Source organism: Carlito syrichta, unplaced genomic scaffold, assembly GCF_000164805.1.
Source record: "Carlito syrichta isolate Samal-C Ts95f unplaced genomic scaffold, Tarsius_syrichta-2.0.1 Scaffold305927, whole genome shotgun sequence".
Classification (NCBI taxonomy): Eukaryota; Metazoa; Chordata; class Mammalia; order Primates; family Tarsiidae; genus Carlito; species Carlito syrichta.
This window is the reverse complement of record NW_007250023.1, coordinates 367212-386082: the sequence shown is the minus strand read 5'-3', so window position 1 is coordinate 386082 and position 18871 is coordinate 367212. Positions and strand designations below refer to the sequence as shown.

The window sequence follows — 18871 nt, the reverse complement described above, 5'->3', positions numbered from 1 at the left end:
CAGTACTATGTTAAATAGGAGTGGTGAGAGTGAGCATCTTGTTCTTGTAGTAGTTCTTAAGGGGAATGCTTCTAGCTTCTGTCTGTTAAGTATGATATTGACTGTGGGTTTGTCATAAATAACTCTTTATTATTTTGACGAATGTTCTTTGATGCCTAGGTACTTGAGGGTTTTTATCAAGAAGGGATGCTGGATTTTATCAAACACTTTTTCTACATCTATTTAGATAATCATGGAGTTCTGGGTTTTACATCTGTGTGGTGAATTACACTTATTGATTTTCATATGTTGAAATAGCCTTGCATCCCAGGAATGAAGCCTACCTGGTCATGATAAATGGCCCTTATAATGTGCTGGGAGTGTGGGGGAAGGCAGTTTTAATGTTCTTAACAAAAACAATGCCAGCTAAGAATCTCTTACCCCACCAAACTATGCTATATAAATGAAGGAGAATTAAAATTATTCTCAGACAAGCAATCCCTAGGGGACTATGCTACCTCTAGAGATGCTTAAGGGAGTTCTGAACATAAAAACAAACAAACAAAAAATGATACCAACCATCACAAAAGCACATGTAAGTACATAGATTACAGACCATACAAATCAACCACAAAGCTTTGAACTTCTTAACAACAATAAACCCTCACATATCAATGTCTAACTTGAACATTAATAGACTCAACATACCACTCAGCATGCTCCTGAATGATTTTTGGGTGAACACAGAAATCAAGACAGAAATTCCTAGAAACAAATAAAAAGAAAGACACATTATACCAAAGTGTATGCTATTAAAACTATGCCAAGAGAGACGTTTATAGCATTTGCATACATCAAGAAAATAGATCTCAAGTAAACAGCTTAATGTCACACCAAAGAGAACTGGAAAAACAAGAACAATCCAATCCCAAAGCTAACAGAAGAAGATAAATATTTTTTCTATGTGTTTGTTATAATTTTGTATTTTCCTTGATTTCTTGTTTTTATTGTATTCAACTTCATTATCTGTTTTCTAATTGAATTCAAAATTCAAATTTAATTTTATCATATGAAAATGCAAAATTTTAACATTGCAAAAATCAAATTTACATGAATTGGTATCTTCAGAGAAATCTTTCTTCTATCCCTACTTTTTTTTTTTTTTTTTTTTTTTTTGAGTTGGAGTCTCACTCTATCGCCCAGACTGGAGTGCAGTGGCACGCTCCCGGCCACCTCAGCCTCGACCTGCTGGGTTCAGCGATACTTCTGCCTCAGCCTTGCAAGTAGCTGAAACTACAGGCGCACGCTACCACGCCCAGCTAATTTTGTTTTATTTATTGTAGAGATGAGGTCTCACCAAGTTGCCCAGGCGGGTCTTGAACCCGTGGGCTCAGGCAATCCACTCACTTCAGCCTCCCAAAGCGTGGGATTACAGCCTGAGCCACCGAGCCCAGCTCTATCCCTACTTTTATGCTCCATATCCATTCACCATCATAGAAAAGCATATTTCTTTCATTTCTAGTTTACTATTCCTGTGTTTTGTTTACAGTATTAACAAACTGTATGTTCTGAAGAATATGTGTGTCTACTTTAAATATACATATATATATTTAAAGTAGACACACTACTATAGGCCCAGCTACTATAGGCCCAGCTACTCCAAAGACTGAGGTGAAAGGATCACTTGAGACTAGTTGTTCAAGGAAAGAATATATATGCTCTTTTTTTATTGTGGTAACATTAATTTTACCATCATAACCATTTTTAAATGTACAGCTCAGTAGTGTTTAGTATATGAACATTATTGCAGAACAGATCTCTAGAACTTTTTCATCTTTTAGCGCTTAACTCATTAAATACTAATTTCACTTCTTTCCTTCCTCTAATCCTTCATAGCCACCTTTCTACTTTCAATGTCTATGATTTTGACTACTTCAGATACTTTGTATGAGTGGAATCATATGTGTCCTTTTTTGTGTCCTTTTGTGACAGACCTCATTTCACTTAGCATGTCCTTGAGGTTCATCTATGTTGTAGCATGTGAAAAGATTTCCATCTTTTTTTAATGCTCCATAATATTCTGTTATACGTGTATATCATATTTTCTTTATCTATTTGTCTGTTGATGCACATTTGGGTTTTTTCCACCTCTTGACCATTGTGAGTAATGCTGCAATGAACATGGATGTACAAATGTAAATATCTCTTTGGGAACCTGCCTTGAATCCTTTTGGTTATATACCCAGAAGTAGGATTGCTTAATCATGTGTTAATTTTATTTTTAATTTTTGTATAAGAACCTCCATATTGTTTTGCATAGTGCCTACACCATTTTACATTTCCACTAACACTGAACAAGGTTTCACTGCTCCACATTCTCACCAACACTTGCTATTTTCTGCTCTTTTGATGGTAGCCGTGCTGGTCAATGTGAGTTGCTATCTCTTTGTGGTTTTGATTTGCATTTTCCTGATGTTTAGTGATGTTGAGCATTTTTTCATGTGAGTATTGGCTATTTATGTATCATCATTGGAGAAATGTCTATTCAAGTCATTTGTCCATTTTATTTTATTTTATTTTATTTTAAAGATGCAGGGTACAATTCAGGGTTAGGAATACAAATGTTCATTATGCAGGCACCCGTGTTGATAAGGTGTACCCCTCCCTTTGTCCATTTTAAATCATTTTGTTTTCTATTCATTGTTGAGTCTTAGAAGTTCCTTGTATATTCTGGATATTAACCTCTCATCAGATATATTTTTGGAAAGAAATTGCCTTTCACTCTGTTGATTATTTCCATTGTAGTGCAGAAATTCTTACGTTTGATGTAGTCACATTTTTCTATTTTTGCCTTTGTTGCTTGTACTTTTGGTGTCATACTTAAGAAATCATTGCTAAATCCAATGTCCTGAAGATTTCCCCCTATGTTTTTGTATTATTTTTATTAGTAGTATTAATATTAGTATTGAGTTGGGGGTCTTACTCTTTTTGCCCAGGCTGGAGTGCAGTGGCACAATCACAGCTCACTACAACCTCCAATTCCTGTGCTTAGGCGATTCTTCCACCTCAGCCTCCTGAGTAGCTGGAACTACAGGAGTGTACCTCAACACTCAGCTAATTTTTAAATTTTTTTCTAGAGATAAGGTCTTACAGTGTTGCCCAGGCTAGTCTCAAACTCCTGGGCTCAAGCAATTCTTCCACCTTGGTCTCCCAAAGTGCTGGGATTACAGGTGTGAGCCACCTCACCTGGCCACTCTCATGTTTTAAAATAATATATGTTATTTTCTGTTTTAAGCAAAGTGTATATGCTTTTAAGCCTTGGTTTATGAAAAAGGAACTTTGCATAATATCTTGGATATTACTTTATATAGAGGAATTGTTGCATAGAGCTTTTCTTTGTTGTTTTGTTTGGGGTTTTTGGTGGTTTTACAGTATTTGAGAGGATTTATTATAGTTTAATCAACTGATCTGCTATGGGTGGACTTTTAGGTTGTTTTCAACATTTTGCCATTACAAATAATGTCTCAATACTCATGTGTGTGTTGTTTTATATTGTAGACATGTCTCTTCAGGGTAAATTCCTAGGAGCAGGATTGCTGGTCACTAAGTAATTACTGAATCTCACTCCCACAGTTTTCTCTGTTACTTTTTGCTTCTCTCCTCATCTCTTTACCTCTCAAATATACATATATTTATTTTATACTCCTAATATTTGAAAATAGATTTTGTCAGAATCTGTTTTGATGTCTTTTGACTTTGTATGTAGATTTTTTTTTTGCTTACTCTGTTTAAAACAAAATAATTGGTAGTTTTAGAATCACTAATAAAATATTAGAACCTTCAAGAATTTGAGCAAATTATGAAAGATGAAAGTTCAAATCTGCTAAAAGTATTCATTTTATAAGAAATCCATTGTCATTTTAAAAGTGAGTTTATGAGACTCACTTTAATGAACACATGGCATTTATAATTAGAGTTTTAGCCATCTTCTGAGTTTTTAAAAAAATTTACTCAACATTTGTATGTTTTAGCTTAATTTATATTTGATTTATTACAATGAGCATGGATATAATGGTGATAACCATAGCTAATTTATGTTGTTTACTCTGTCCTGCATACTATGTTCAGCAATACACATACGTCAACTTCATTATTTTAATTAATCCTTAACAACCTTACTAGATATATTTATAATTATGTCCTCACTTTAAAGATGAAGAAAATGAAGTATAGAAATGTTAAGTAACATGCTCTAATTTCTGCAGCTAGTAAGTGGCAGAGGCAAGATTTGCACTCAGACAGTCTTCAACCAAGATGGATTCTAGACTTTATAACAATGCTAGACTAATATTGGGACTCACTCTTAGTTTCCTAAATCAAACCAGCATTGGACTTATGGTGTGTATGACTTTAGCATCTGAGTTTTCGTCCATTATATATACTTTATTTCTCCCTTTCAAAGTAGTATAATAAAATAATACATAGTTGTTATATCTAATTTGTTGTCATAAGTGGTTGTACAGAATTGAAATTCCATTCATAACAGCCAGTTTCTCACAAAGCATCCCCTTCATACCACTCTCCATGGCAGAATATTGAACTATGTGTATCATTTTTGACCCATTAAATTATTTATGTTCCTATCTTATAGTGGATGATTCAGCAGCCACATAAAGCAGCAACGTTTTTTGGATGCATTGGGATAGATAAATTTGGGGAGATCCTGAAGAGAAAAGCTGCTGAAGCCCATGTGGATGCTCATTACTATGAACAGAATGAGCAACCAACAGGAACTTGTGCTGCGTGCATCACTGATGACAACAGGTCAGTGTAATTCCATGGGAAACCGTGTTCTAATTGGCTAGAATCTGAGTTCCAATATGAATTTGGAATTTAGACTTTATATTTATAATTACTTTTAATGTTTTTCCTTATATCCTTTTTTGTTTCTGAATTTACTTTTGTAGGACATGCTTTTGAAGTATGAGACATAATGGAATGAAAGTTTGATATTATTTAGTCCAGTCTCTACTTTTCATAAATAGGATCAGAAAAGGAAAATATTTTACTCAATGTCTTATAGCTACTTTGTTTGTCAATCTTGGATTAGAAAGAACATTCTTTTCACTGTATCCTGAGATTGGAAGATTATAATATGTATGTGTATGTATATTTTACATATATAAAATATTATATTACATTGTGTCATGATTTAGGTCATCTAATCATTTGTAGCATATGGTCATTTATCCATATTAAACATCTTCACTCCAAAAGCAACCAAGTATATATATACGCAACTTTTCTTATTAGGAAATTCTTCATATAAACTTGAACTATGTCTCTCAGGGCTTTCAATGAATTGGTTATGTTTATTCTTTGGTAGCTACTTGGAGATATTTCTTTCTTTTTTTTTTTTTTCCTGAGTTGGAGTCTCACTCTGTTGCCCAGGCAGGAGTGCAGTGGCACACTTACAGCCACTGCAGCCTCAACCTGCTGGACTCAGGGGATTCTTCCACCTCAGCCATCTAAGTAGCTGGAATTACAGGTGCACACCACCATGCCTGGCTAATTTTTTGATTTATCATGGAGATGAGGTCTCACCAAGTTGTCAAGGCTGGTCTCGAACCTGTGGGCTCAGGAAATCCTCTCACCTCCACCTCCCAAAGTGCTGGGATTACAGGCGTGAGCCCCCGTACCTGACAGAAATATGTTTTGAAAGAAAACTGAATTTCCTTTTTTTTCTTTTAAACAAAGGAACTGAACATATTATCAAAGTCTCAAATGATGAGATGATTTTTATAAGCCATAACTGTTACTATTTACTTAGAAAAAGATAAAAATTTTATAAATTCTAGGCCTGAATGAGAAAGAAAAGAATTTTTATTTATTTATATTCAATGTAAATAATTATTTTATTTCATTAAGTTTAATTGTTGGGCTATAATTAAATGATCTAGTTGGCACTCTTAGCAAGCTTTAAAATGCAGTAGTATACTTAAAATTTTCAGCTGTAAAACTAGACCAGCCCAGGGACTGTTCAGCTATAGAAACCAATTCTAATTGATTCCAGTCCTTAAAATGTAATGGTTTGCAAATTAATTCCTCATAGGAATATGGCCTACATTTATATGTGTGTTTTGTGAAATTAATTCCATATTTGACTTTTAAAGCATTAGATTAAGTAGTCAATTATAGTATATTGATGCTTATTTTTCTAAAGATATTTTTCCACTATAAACGTAATGTTTTGAGTTGCATAGATTTCTTTTTACATAATATCTAAGTAGCTTTTTTTCTTAACTACATTTTGAACTACTAAAATATAAAAAGTAGGTCTTATTTTAGTATCAAAAGGATACTTAAATGCCAGTTTCTCAAAATACCTGGTGATGTTTAAACAAGTATTAACATGTCTGTTTACCTCAGAGTCAACATAGAAGTTTCAAAAAGTTCTCCAAACAAAATTAATATTATTTATATTTATTTGAAAAATCAGTAACATCTGTTTTGAAGAATTAATTAAAATGTTATAAATCAAAGACTTTGAAAAAATATTCATAGTTAACTGTATAGAAATACATGCCAAGTTGGGTTATAGTGTGAGTAAAGACTACTTGCTATTTCTTTGGTTGTTTTAGGTCCCTTGTAGCTAATCTTGCTGCTGCCAATTGTTATAAGAAGGAAAAACATCTTGATTTGGAAAAAAACTGGATGCTGGTAAAAAAAGCAAGAGTGTGTTATATAGCAGTAAGTATTTACCTAATACATATTAACCTGGCACATATTAACACGATAGATTATAGTTGTTGGCTGATATATATTTTAAGATAATTGTCTTTTACTTATTCTGCAAATTATTTACCATCTCAAAGCATACATTAGATTCACTCATAAATACTAAAGAGAAATCTGATCTTTCTATGGGTAACATGATTTGTATTTTACCTTCACATCTATCTTTTTTTGGTATACATTATACATAGATGCTTCTCAACTCACTTCTGTACCAAGTCAGTTTCTTAATCTATTTTGAAATAATTCTGCAAACTTAGCATTTTATATTTTTAGTCAATTTTTTGTGAATGGCACATGAATTGTGTAGAAAAATAGTAGTAGTATAAATATTCATTGCAAATAGTTTGAGCTTTTTTGCCTAAAAGAAATCTTAATTGCTATTTATTCCATAGTAATTACTATGACACCTTTTAATTTAATATTTCAAAAACATTGATCATGACAAATCTCTTAAATCTGGAAATAAGGGCAGCGTGTAATTTGAATTATTATGTCTTCTGACATAAAAATAATTGGTTAAGAATTCATTTCTAAAATAGGACTGTACTAAAAATTCTTCTGAATTAATCACCCTGTGATTAACTTGTTTTTATTTAATATGTGTGAAATGTGGTTGCTCACAAATAAGTAGATACCTATGAAAAATTAAAAGCATCTCATATGCATATAATACATGGTTTTGGTATAACAGCTGCTGCCATTTCACTACCTGAGCTGTGTGAAACAGCTGGTGAGACGTGTAAAAAATTGATTATCCAGTAGGAACATGTTTATTGAAAATATAATTATTTCTTTCAACCTAATGTTAATGTCTACTACAGCATGTTTATGTGCACTGCTGTAGGCTTTACAACATTGTTATTGATTCTTCTGTATGCCAAATCCTATCCCTTTATAACTGTCAAATAAATGCTTACATTGAGAAGATTATGTAATGGAAAGTCATGTTATCTCTTCTGCCAGCATTTGAGAAAAACATATTAAGAATTAAAAGATTTTTTTTCCTCTTTATTATTTCTATTTTATTACTCAAAATGGTCTCATTTTTCAAATCTTGGTAATGTGTTTTTGTAGTGTGATTCTTTAGGGGGGATTTATGTACTATTTCAAACCATCTTTCATTTGAGAGTGATTTTCAAAGAGTACATGGTTTAAAGTTTGGCATGATATATATTATTTTCATTGACTATGAAATAAGACAGTATATTCTGATGAAAAAGTATATTTAACTTGACAATTGCAGTTCTCTAAATTTCAATGTATAGTAGTTCAATTCTGTATTATGAGCCAACTTGCAAACAACTCATAGTTTTAACAATTTTGTACTATAACCTAACTAGCTAAATTTGAGTTAATGGAGTTTTTATAATAGTATTAAGTATTTATACTAATGTGCAGTTTTGTAAGGTGTAAAGTGATCTAGTTTTGGTCAAATTAATAAGGCAGATGGGATTATTTTTGAGACTTGGGTGGTATGTTCAACCAAGGAAATAACAAAATGGATTTCAGTTGATATCTCTTATGGTAACTGTTAGCTCTTAGCTTCTGTTTCAACAGTTTCATAAAAATAATGCTTTTTTACTTTGCTTGGTAAATCTGTACTCTGCTTATAGTTTGACTTGTTCCAAAATAGTTCTGAAAATAGTAGACTCATGAATACTTGGGATATTGTACATTCTTGGTGGGCACTGAACAGATAATTATTTGGCTAATAACTAAGAGCCGAGTTCTTATTCATTAAAATCTGTGAGCTCCCTTCTGAAATGTAATGTTATTTCTGCAAAGACATTCTATAGTATTTTTGTTTTTTTGAGTCTGGGTCTCACTCTGTCACCCAAGCTGAAGTGGCATGATCATGGCTTACAGTAGCCTCGACCTCCTGAACTCAGGCATCCTTCCATCCTAGTTGCCCAAGTAGCTGGGACTACAGATGTGTGCCACCACGTACAGCTAATTTTATAATTTTTTGTAGAGATGAGGTCTCACTATGTTGCCTAGGCTGGTCTCAAGCTCCTAGGCTCAAACATTCCTCCTGCCTCGGCCTCACAAAGTGCTAGTGTTACAGGGGTAAGCCACTGTGCCTCATTTTGCAAACATTTTGCAATTTTAAAAATCTTTCATTCCCTTTGAGTTCAGAACATTCAGAAATAAAATGTAGTCTAGCCTTGTCTTGTCTTAGCATATGTTCAAACCATAAATTAAATTAAATGGGCTGCCCTATACTTTCAGGTTCTGTGGTGTCATCAGTTTCCTTACATCGTCATCATAAACTAATGAGGATTAACTAGTTAGCATTCAGAGAGCTTTTTAATTCTCAAATGTTCTTGATCTAAGCAAATAACTCAGTTTATCTATTCGACAGATTTCTGAATTAAGACATCTGTCTGCATTTCTTAAAATATACTAGATCATCATACTCAGCTCTGTTTCTTCCCACTGTTCCATAAACTGGCAATGGTGAATGAACACTAAGCAAATTCAAAACTTGGTCATTTTCTTCACCATATAATGTGTTCAATGAGTTCCCATCAGAAACTTTCTTGATTAAAACCTGAAATTGAATATGGATATACCAGCATCCTCTGTTGGTTTAAATAAAGCATTGAGATCTTTTAAAAAAAATTTTTAACCTTTCATAATAAGTGTCCCATTCTATGCCATGTAAATTCAGTTTTTCCATCTTTAAGCCAAATTCTCAGATCCCAGTTAGCAGATAATTAAGGACTACTGGTTATATTGACTAGCTAGTTATGTTTTTAAAAACATAAATCTCATGTACTCCTCACCTTAGAATCAGATTGGGATATATCTGTTTCTTCTCAAGAAATAACATTTTCCTAAATTAGATCTCTAAGACTATGATATTTAAGAAAGCCTTATGAAAAAGATTAGGATATTGGAGCTGTTGATTTTTCTAAACTATATGTTTCCTGTTAAGCTGTATTAATTTACTCTGAAAAATGAGAAAATTAGCAATATTTCATCCTTTCTCTTGAATTTTAGTAGTTACACTTTCACATTTTGTTTCTTAACATTACCAATGTTTAAACATTTGTATTTTGTTCTATAACCATAATTCTTTTTTTTTTTTGGAGTCACAGTCTTACTCTGTCACCCAGGCTGGAATGCAGTGGCATGCACACGACCACCGCAGCCTCAACCTGCTGGGTTCAGGTGATCCTTCTGCCTCAGCCTTCCAAGTAGCTGGAACTACAGGCATGTGCCACCATGCCTGGCTAACTTTTTTATTTATTGCCAAGTTGTCCAGGCTGATCTCGAACCTGTGAACTCAGGCAATCCTCGTACCTCGGCCTCCCATCTGTAATTCTTATAGTCTTAATTCTATATTTAAATGAATTAAATGCTTATCACCAACTGCTTTATCACAGTTTTCCCATTTCTTTATTGTTTATTTTGATTATCTCTCAATTTACTGGATTTTGTCATCAACTTTTTTTTTAGTAAGAAGGACTCAAATAACAACTTTTTTAGTATAATATTTTGCACAACAAAATACTTTGTAGACATTGATTCATTGACTTCTAGCACTTTTTCTGGGAAGCCTAAGCCCAGGTTGATTTTTACTTCTGTTCTTTTTATTTTCTCTTTTTCTGCTTCTTTGTATTTCATTGTGGTTATTCTTCTTCTCCTTACTCCTCTCCATCCCACCTCTCCTCATCCCTTTGGTTTCCTTCTTAAATTAGAAGATTAATTCATTGCTTTGTCACTTTTTTCTACTATACATACTTAGTGCTGTATATTTCTAAATACTTATTTAGCTTCATCCCAGATTTTTTTTTTTTTTTTTGAGTTGGAGTCTTACTCTGTCTCCCAGACTGGAGTTCAGTGGGACAGTCCCGGCCACCACAGCCTCGACCTGCTGGACTCCCGCAATCCTTCCATCTCAGCCTTCCAAGTAGCCGGAACTACAGGTGCGCGCTACCACGTCCGGCTAGTTTTTGATTTATTGTAGAGAGGAAATGTCGCCAAGTTGCCTGGGTGGGTCTCGAACCCACTGGCTCAGGCAATCCACTCGCCTCAGCCTCCCAAAGTGCTGGAATTACAGGCTGAGCCACCGAGCCTGGCCTCATCCACATATTTTAATAAGTTTTCATTTAGTTTGAAGTACTTTCGAATGTCTATTTTTATTTCTTCTTTGAATCATTTGTTATTTAGATATTTGTTGTTTAATTTCTAGATATGGAGATTTTCTAGAGATCATCCTCTAATTGTGGATTGGTGTATTTCTCCCTGATATTTTATTTGTTTTTGCTTAATGTATATTGAAACTCTGTTATTAGGTACATAAAGTGTGTGTTGATTATTTGGTCCATATGTCATTATGAAATATTTATTTCTGATAATATACTTTGCCTTGAAATTTACTATGTCTGATATTAATATAGCCAATCTAGCTTTCTTTGATTATTGATATAGCATATCTTTTTCCTCCCTTTCACTATTTTTCTTTCTTCTGGGGGGATTGAAATCTCATTCTGTCGCCCAGACTGGAGTGCAGTGACATGCTCCCGGCCACCACATCCTCAACCTGGGCTCTGGCAATCCTTCTGCCTCAGCCTTCCAAGTAGCCAGAACTACAGGCTCGCGCTACCACACCCGGCTAGTTTTTTGAATTATTGTAGAGATGAGGTCTCGCCAAGTTGCCTGGGCTGGTCTTGAATCCGTGAGCTCAGGCAATCCACTCACCTTGGCCTCCCAAAGTGCTGGGATTACAGGTTGAGCCACCGAGCCCAGACCCTGTTTGCCTTTTTTTTTAAGTGCATTTCTTTTTTTTTTTTTCAAGCTTCACTGTTAATTTATTTTTTAGACATTTCCACACCTAACCCAACCTTCAGCAACCACCACCGTTATCAGTTGACAGCCATCAAGGCAAGACCCTCCACCAGAAAAATAATTATGACACTCTGAAGTCACAGATGATCATAAGCATTTTTTGGTATTTTCAGATTAAGGTGTATGCATTGTTTTATAGACAATACAATTGCTCACTTAATGGAGATTACAGTGTAGTGTAAAAAAAACTTTTATACTCATTATGAAGCTAAAAAATTAATGTGTAAAGTACATTTCTCATAAGCAACATATAATTGGATCTTATTTTTTGTCCAACCTGAGAATGTCTGTTTTTTAATTGGAATATTTATACTATCCCCATTCAGTGTGATATGGTTAGGCTTGTGTTCATCATCTTGGTAGTATTCTCTTTTTTTCTATTAGTTTTTTCTTCGTTCTTTTTTTTTTCTGCCCTCTTTTGAGTTAATCAGTATGTTTATCTTTGTGGGCTTAATTTCTCTTGTTATTTTCTTAGTGGTTGCATTAGGATTTACAGTACGCATCCTTCATTCATCAGTTTGCCTTCATATAATACTATGTGAGTTCACGCATAGAATAAGAAGCTTAAAACAGTATATTTCCATTTTGTCACTCCTAGACTTCATTGTCACTAACTTTTAAAAACTTTTTAATTGCTTATTTCTTTAAAAAACAGCTTTGTTAATACATAATTTACATGCCACAACATACATTTTGCTTCTATATGTATGTTATAAACATCATACCACTGATATTATTTTATTTACGTTGTCAGATACCTTTTGTAAAAGACTTATATAATAAGGAAAAAATATATATTTACTCATGTAATTGCTATTTCTAGTGCTCTTCGTTCCTTTTGTTTAGAATCAGATTTCCATCTCGCAACGTTTTCCTTCTGCTTAAACAGCATTCTTTAACATTTCTTGTTTTTGGATCTATTGGTAATAAATTCTTTGAACTCTTGTTTATTTGAAAACATCTTGATTTAACCTTCAATTTTGAAAGTCATTTTTACCAGATAATATAGTTCTAGTTTGACAGTTTTTTCAGTATATGAAAGATGTTTCCTCGTTGTCTTCTTGCTTGCATTGTTCTTGATGAGCAATCTGGCATTCTTTTGTCCTTCAGTATTTCACACCCCTGTCCCACAACTTCTGCTGCTTTTAAGATTTCCTGTTTATTAGTGGTTGCAGCTAATTTCATTGTGATGTGTCTTAGTATATTCTTCATGTTTCTTGTGCTTGGGTTTTGCTTAGTCTTGGTGCTGTTTGTTTATAATTGCTATTATGTTTGGGATGTTTTCAGTCCTATTTTCTCAGAGTTTGTCTTCTTACCCCTTTAGGCCACTTGAAGTTGTCACAAAGTTCACTGATGCTTTTTTGTTTTCTTTTCTTTTTAATTCATTGTTTTCTCTGTGTTTTGTTTTGGATACCTTCTTTGCTGTGCCTTCTAGTTCACTAATATTTTCTTCTGTAATACCTTAGATTTCATTAGTCCCATCCATTGTATATAGTTCATCTCAGTGTTGTTTTGACATCTAGAAAATTGAGTTGGGTCTTTTACCTCTTCCTTGATTGGGTTTTGGAGCATATAAAATAACTTCATTTTTTTATTATTTTATTTTATTTTAGATTTTATTTTGAGAAAGCAGGATTTATTAAGAAGACAGAAAAGCTCCCACAATGGGAGGGGACCCGAAGGGGTTGCCCCATTTTTTTACATTTATTTTTTATTTTTTATAGAGACAAGGTCTTGCTATGTTGCCCGTCATCAACTCCTGTGCTCAAGCAGTCTTCTTGCCTGAGCCTCCTAAAGTGTTGAGATTACAGGTGTGAGCTACCATCCCGACCTATAACTTTTAATGATCTTCTCTGTTAATTATAAAATATTTGTCACTTCTGGATTGGTTTTGAGTGTTTGCTTATCTTCCTCATTAAAGGTTGTATTTTCCTGACTATTAGTATTCCTATAATCGTTGGCTGCACAGTGTTATGAATTGTACCTTTTTTGAGTAAAGGATATTTTTATGCTACCATAATTTTCCTTGAGGTTTATTCTGTGATATAGTTAAGTTACATGGAACAGATGTCATACCTTTGAGTCTTGCTCTTATGATTTGTTATAGTTGTAAATCTGATGCATATTGATTGGAATCCTTCATATTGATTGGAAGTGGAAATACCTGGGTTGGGTTTAGTTTTTCTCTTTTTTAGGTGGCTTGCTTTTTCTGCATGATTGTTTAACTTTTCTTTTAATTTGAATCTGATAATTTTACCGTGATTTATCTCTGTATTCATTCTATACTGACTTTTCTTGGAACATAACATTTGCTTTAAATTCCAGATACTGTGCTCAGTTAACATAGTTAACTTTGTTATCCAGTAATTTTATTTCTCTCTTACTTGACCTATTAGAGTGTCAGAAAATTACCAAAACCATTACTGATAAATGCGTTACAGGGAATATTTGAGTAAAAGCAAAAATCACAAGTTATGGTGAGACATTACAGTTGACCCTTGGATAATGTGGGGGTTAGAGTCACCAACTCCTAGCACAGTCAAAATTCTCATATCACTTTTTTCTTTTTTTTTGAGTTGGAGTCTCACTCTTTCGCCCAGGCTATATACTATAAACAATCCATTAACACATATTTTGTGTGTTATACTATAAACAAAAAGATGATAAATCATATCTGTGTAATAACTGTGTAAGAATATGAGACTTGTAGTTTGAATTTTACTTGAACACTCCTACCTATTTTGTGTGTGTGTGTGATTTCAGTTTCTGTTTCTTATTGTAGGTCTTCTTTTTCCTGTCTGCATTTATTTTATAACTTGTTCTTGACCACTTTTATCCATTTTCAGCCTATAATTTTACCATTTGGGGTATCATGGTTTTTGTGAGGATAGAGTTTTCAGGTGTAACTGATGTTTGCTTCTAGAATAAGAGGAATATGATTATAGGCCAAAGAAGAAACATGATATGGAGAAGTATACAACCTTGGAGACAAAGAATAGAATTAATACTTGGAAGAAATAGAAGTATTTGTATATAATTGATAAGTTTTAATCTTAACAAGTGTTTAGGTTTTGCATCTCCTGCTTTGTTCAGCTTAGTTGGGTTTTCTATACCTATGCCATGAATAATAATTTATCCTAGTAAAACTTTTATTTATACTGAGTTATAATTAAACTTTTCAGTAATCTGAAAGCAATAACTAAAAGCTTTAAAATAAGATGGTGTGATAAATTGTAAGAAATCTATTTTAAGAAATCATATAGTTGAAATTTTACTTGTCATTAGTATGGTCTGTGAACACTGAATAACAGGTTAAAACAAACATATAGTGAAGTAAATAATTGCTATTTTTTAGGATTTTGTTGTCTTTTGCCAGTATTTACTAAAAGATTACTAGAATTTTTTTACACTAAAATGTGACCAGAATTTTTTAAAAGATTATTTCAAGCCAGGTTCGGTGGCTCAGCCTGTAATCCCGCGCCTTGGGAGGCTGAGGTGAGTGGAATGCCTGAGCCCGCGGGTTCGAGACCCACCTGGGCAACTTGACGAGACCTCATCTCTACAACAAATCAAAAAATTAGCCTGGCATGGTAGCGCGCCTGTAGTTCCGGCTACTCGGAAGGCTGAGGTGGAAGGATCACCGGAGCCCAGCAGGTCGAGGCTGCGGTGATCGGGAGTGGCCGCTGCACTCCAGTCTGGGTTACAGAGTGAGACTCCAAATCAAAAAAACAAACAAACAAAAAAAGATTATTTCATGCTCAAAATTTAGAATGAGTCATCTGGTATTCTTCACTCTGTCATGAAAAGATTTGAGAAAGTTTCTAGTGAAAGTGAATGAATTTGTTTTGAAATGATAACCCCATAGAAATTGAAGGGGAAAAAAAAGAGAAAGAGAGAGAGAGAGAGAGTAAATATATTTTAGCATATCTGTTAGAGATTTACTGGCCCCCCCAAAAAAAACCCTGGAAACTTCTTGACCATTAACGATTTATAAAAAGGTTTTACTAACTTATTTTCAATTACTTAAGTTCAATTATCTCAAACATTTTTAGACAATGGAACAAACCTTTGTAATAGAACAAACCTTTGAAAGCTATACTGTTATAATAAATATACTGTGAAAGAAAAAGTGAACTGATTTTTTTTGTTGTTTGTTTGTTTTTGAGTCGGATTCTCACTCTGTTGCCCAGGCTGGAGTGCAGTGGCACGCTCATGGCCACCGCAGCCTCAACCTGTGGGGCTCAGGCGATTCTTCCGCCTCAGCCTTCCAAGCAGCTGGAACCACAGGCATGTGCCACCATGCCCGGGTAATTTTTTCTAATTATTGTAGAGGTGAGATCTCCAAGTTGCTGGGGCTAGTCTCAAACCCCTGGGCTGGGATTATAGGTTTGAGCCACTGCGCCTAGCCCCTAATTTTTTTTTTTTAAAAATTCAAGCTATTTTGTGAATGACAAATGATTAATAATAAGTCACAGTTCTTTTATATCATTTAAATACAGTTCAAAGTATTTTTTGTAATTTATTAATTAATCTTTATAATATTCTGAGATTATTAAAGAAGTGGAATGTCTGAACTACTCTGGCATTTTACTTATTGTTACAAGTATAGTTTTTCAACTCTTATGAATTAGAACTCCCATTATATAGTCCAAATCAGAGTTCACCATATGACTTTATTCCTGTATTTTTACTTCCAGTTTTTAACCATCCTATTCTGGACTGCTTCATTGACTTCATTAGGGATTAACTGTGATTTGTTAAGCTTTTATTTGAAAATGTCCTTGCAGTTGACCTTAACTATTTCATTTGTAAATTCAAAGAGTAAAATGAAAAGAAATATGTGGAGTTGTTTGTTCTTTCTAGAGCCTTTCATGTTATTGTAAAATTCCTGACATTTCATACATATGAATCTTTGTCATGCAGGGGTTTAGAATTTTATATGCCAATTTGACATCCCTTCATGTAAGCCCAAACTATACAGTAAGGATATATTTGTTTAACCCAGATGTAATATATGAAGAATACAGGCATGCCTTGGAGACAGACCACCACAATAAAGCAAATACCACAATAAAACAAGTCACATAGCTGGGCTCAGTGGCTTAGCCTGTAATCCCGCACCTTTGGGAGGCTGAGGTGAGTGGATTGCCTGAGCCCGTGGGTTCGAGACCCGCCTGGGCAGCGAGACTTCATCTCTACAATAAATCAAAAAATCAGCCGGGCGTGGTAGCGCATGCCTGTAATTCCGGCTACTTGGAAGGCTGAGGTGGAAGGATCGCCGGAGCCCAGCAGGTCAAGGCTGCAGTGGCTGGGAGCAGCTACTGCACTCCACTCTGGGGACAGAGTAAGACTCCAACTCAAAAAAAAAAAAAAAAAAAGTCACATGAACTTTTTGGTTTCCCAATGCTTATAAAAGTTGTGTGTACACTATACTCTAAAGTGTGCAATAGCGTTATATCTTTTAAAATGTGCTTTAATTAAAAGTACCTTATTGCTAAAATGTGCTAATGATCATAGGAGCCTTCATCATGTAATAATCTTTTTGCTCATGGAGGGTCTTGCCTTAGTGTTGATGGCTGCTGACTTATCAAGGTAGTAGTTGCTGATGGTTGGAGTAGGTGTGACAGTTTTTTCAAATAAGACAACAGTGAAGTTTGTCACATCAATTGACTTTTCATAAAATATTTTTCTTTTTTTAAAATATTTTTGCCCACATTAGAACTTCTTTCAAAATTGGAGTCAATTCTCTAACCCTGCAGTTGTTTTATCAACTAAGTTTATGAAATATTCTAAATCCCTTGTTGTCATTTTAACAATGTTTACAGCATCTTCACCAGAAATACATTTCATCTCAAGAAACCACCTTCTTTGTTCATTTATAAGAAGCAGCTCCTTATCCTTTCAAGTTTTATGATGAGATTGCAACAATTCACTATCATCTTCAGGCTTCTAATTCTAATTCTGTTTCTCTTGCTGTTTTCACCACACATGCAATTAACTTCTTTCACTGAAGTCTTGAATTCCTCAAAGTCATCCGTGAGGGTTGGCATCTGCTTCTTAAAAATTCCTGTTAATGTTGATATTTTTACCTCTTCCTGTGAATCACAGATGTTCTTAATGGCATCTAGAATAGTGAATCCTTTCCAGGAGATTTTTCCATTGACTTTGCCCAGGTCTATCAGAGGAATCTGACTTTTTATAGCAGCTATCGCCTTACAAAATGTATTTCTAAAATGATAATACTTGAAGGTCAAAATAACACCTTGATCAGTGGGCTGAAGAATGAATGTTGCGTTAGCAGGCATGGAAACAACATTCATCTTCTTGTACGTCTCCATCAGAACTCTTGATTGACCTGTTGGGATATTAATGTGCAGTAATATTTCAAAGGAATCTTTTTTTCAGAGCAGTAGGTCTGAACAGTAGACTTAAAATATTCAGAAAACCATGATGTAAACAGATGTGCTATCATCCAGGCCTTGTTGTTCCATTAGTAGAGCACAGGCAGAGTAGATTTAGTCTTCATTCTTAAGGGTCCTCGGATTTTCAAAATAAAAACGAACGTTGACTTCAACTGAAAGTCACCAGCTGCATTAGTCCCTAATAAGAGAATCAGCCTGTCTTTTGTAGCTTCAAAGCCAAGCATGGACTGCTCTCTAGCTTTCAGTCCCAGATCTTCCAATAAAAGACTATCTTGTCTACATTGAAAATCTGTTGTTTCGTGTGGTCATCCTCGATTATGTTAACAAGATCTTGTGGATAACTTGCTGCAGCTTCTTTATCAGCACTTGCTTCATCTTGCACTTTTATGTTATGAAGATGACTTCTTTCCTTAAACCTCATGAACCCACCTCTGCTAGCTTAAAACTTTTCTTCTGCAGCTTTCTCAAAGGTCTTGCTCTGGATAAGGTTTTGGCTTAAGTGAATGTTGTGGTTGGTTTGATCTTCTATCCAGGCCACAAAATCTTTCCCCATATCAGCAATGAAGCTGTTTCACTTTCTTACCATTCATGTGTTCATTGGAGTAGAACTTTTAATTTCCTTCAAGAAACTTCCCCTTGCATTTACAACTTGGCTCTTTGGTGTGAGAAGCCTATCTTTTGGTCTGTCTTGCCTAGCAGCATGCTTTTCTCACTAAGCTTAATCATTTCCAACTTTTTGATTTAAAGTGAGAGGCATGTGACTCGTCCTTTCTCTTGAACACTTAAGAGGTCATGTAGGGTTATTAGTTGATCTAATA

At 34.3% G+C, this 18871-nt stretch overlaps 1 protein-coding gene across 1 annotated transcript in view; it reads left to right on the top strand.

The window, feature by feature from the left end:
* The first annotated feature begins 4293 nt into the window (after positions 1-4293).
* Positions 4294-18871, top strand: part of ADK (adenosine kinase) — a 320748-nt gene continuing 306170 nt past the window's right edge. Inside the window, exons 1-3 of the mRNA XM_008062930.2 lie at positions 4294-4377; positions 4631-4803; positions 6621-6729. Of these exons, the coding sequence (XP_008061121.2) occupies positions 4294-4377; positions 4631-4803; positions 6621-6729 (366 nt within the window). The remainder of the gene's footprint in view (positions 4378-4630; positions 4804-6620; positions 6730-18871) is intronic.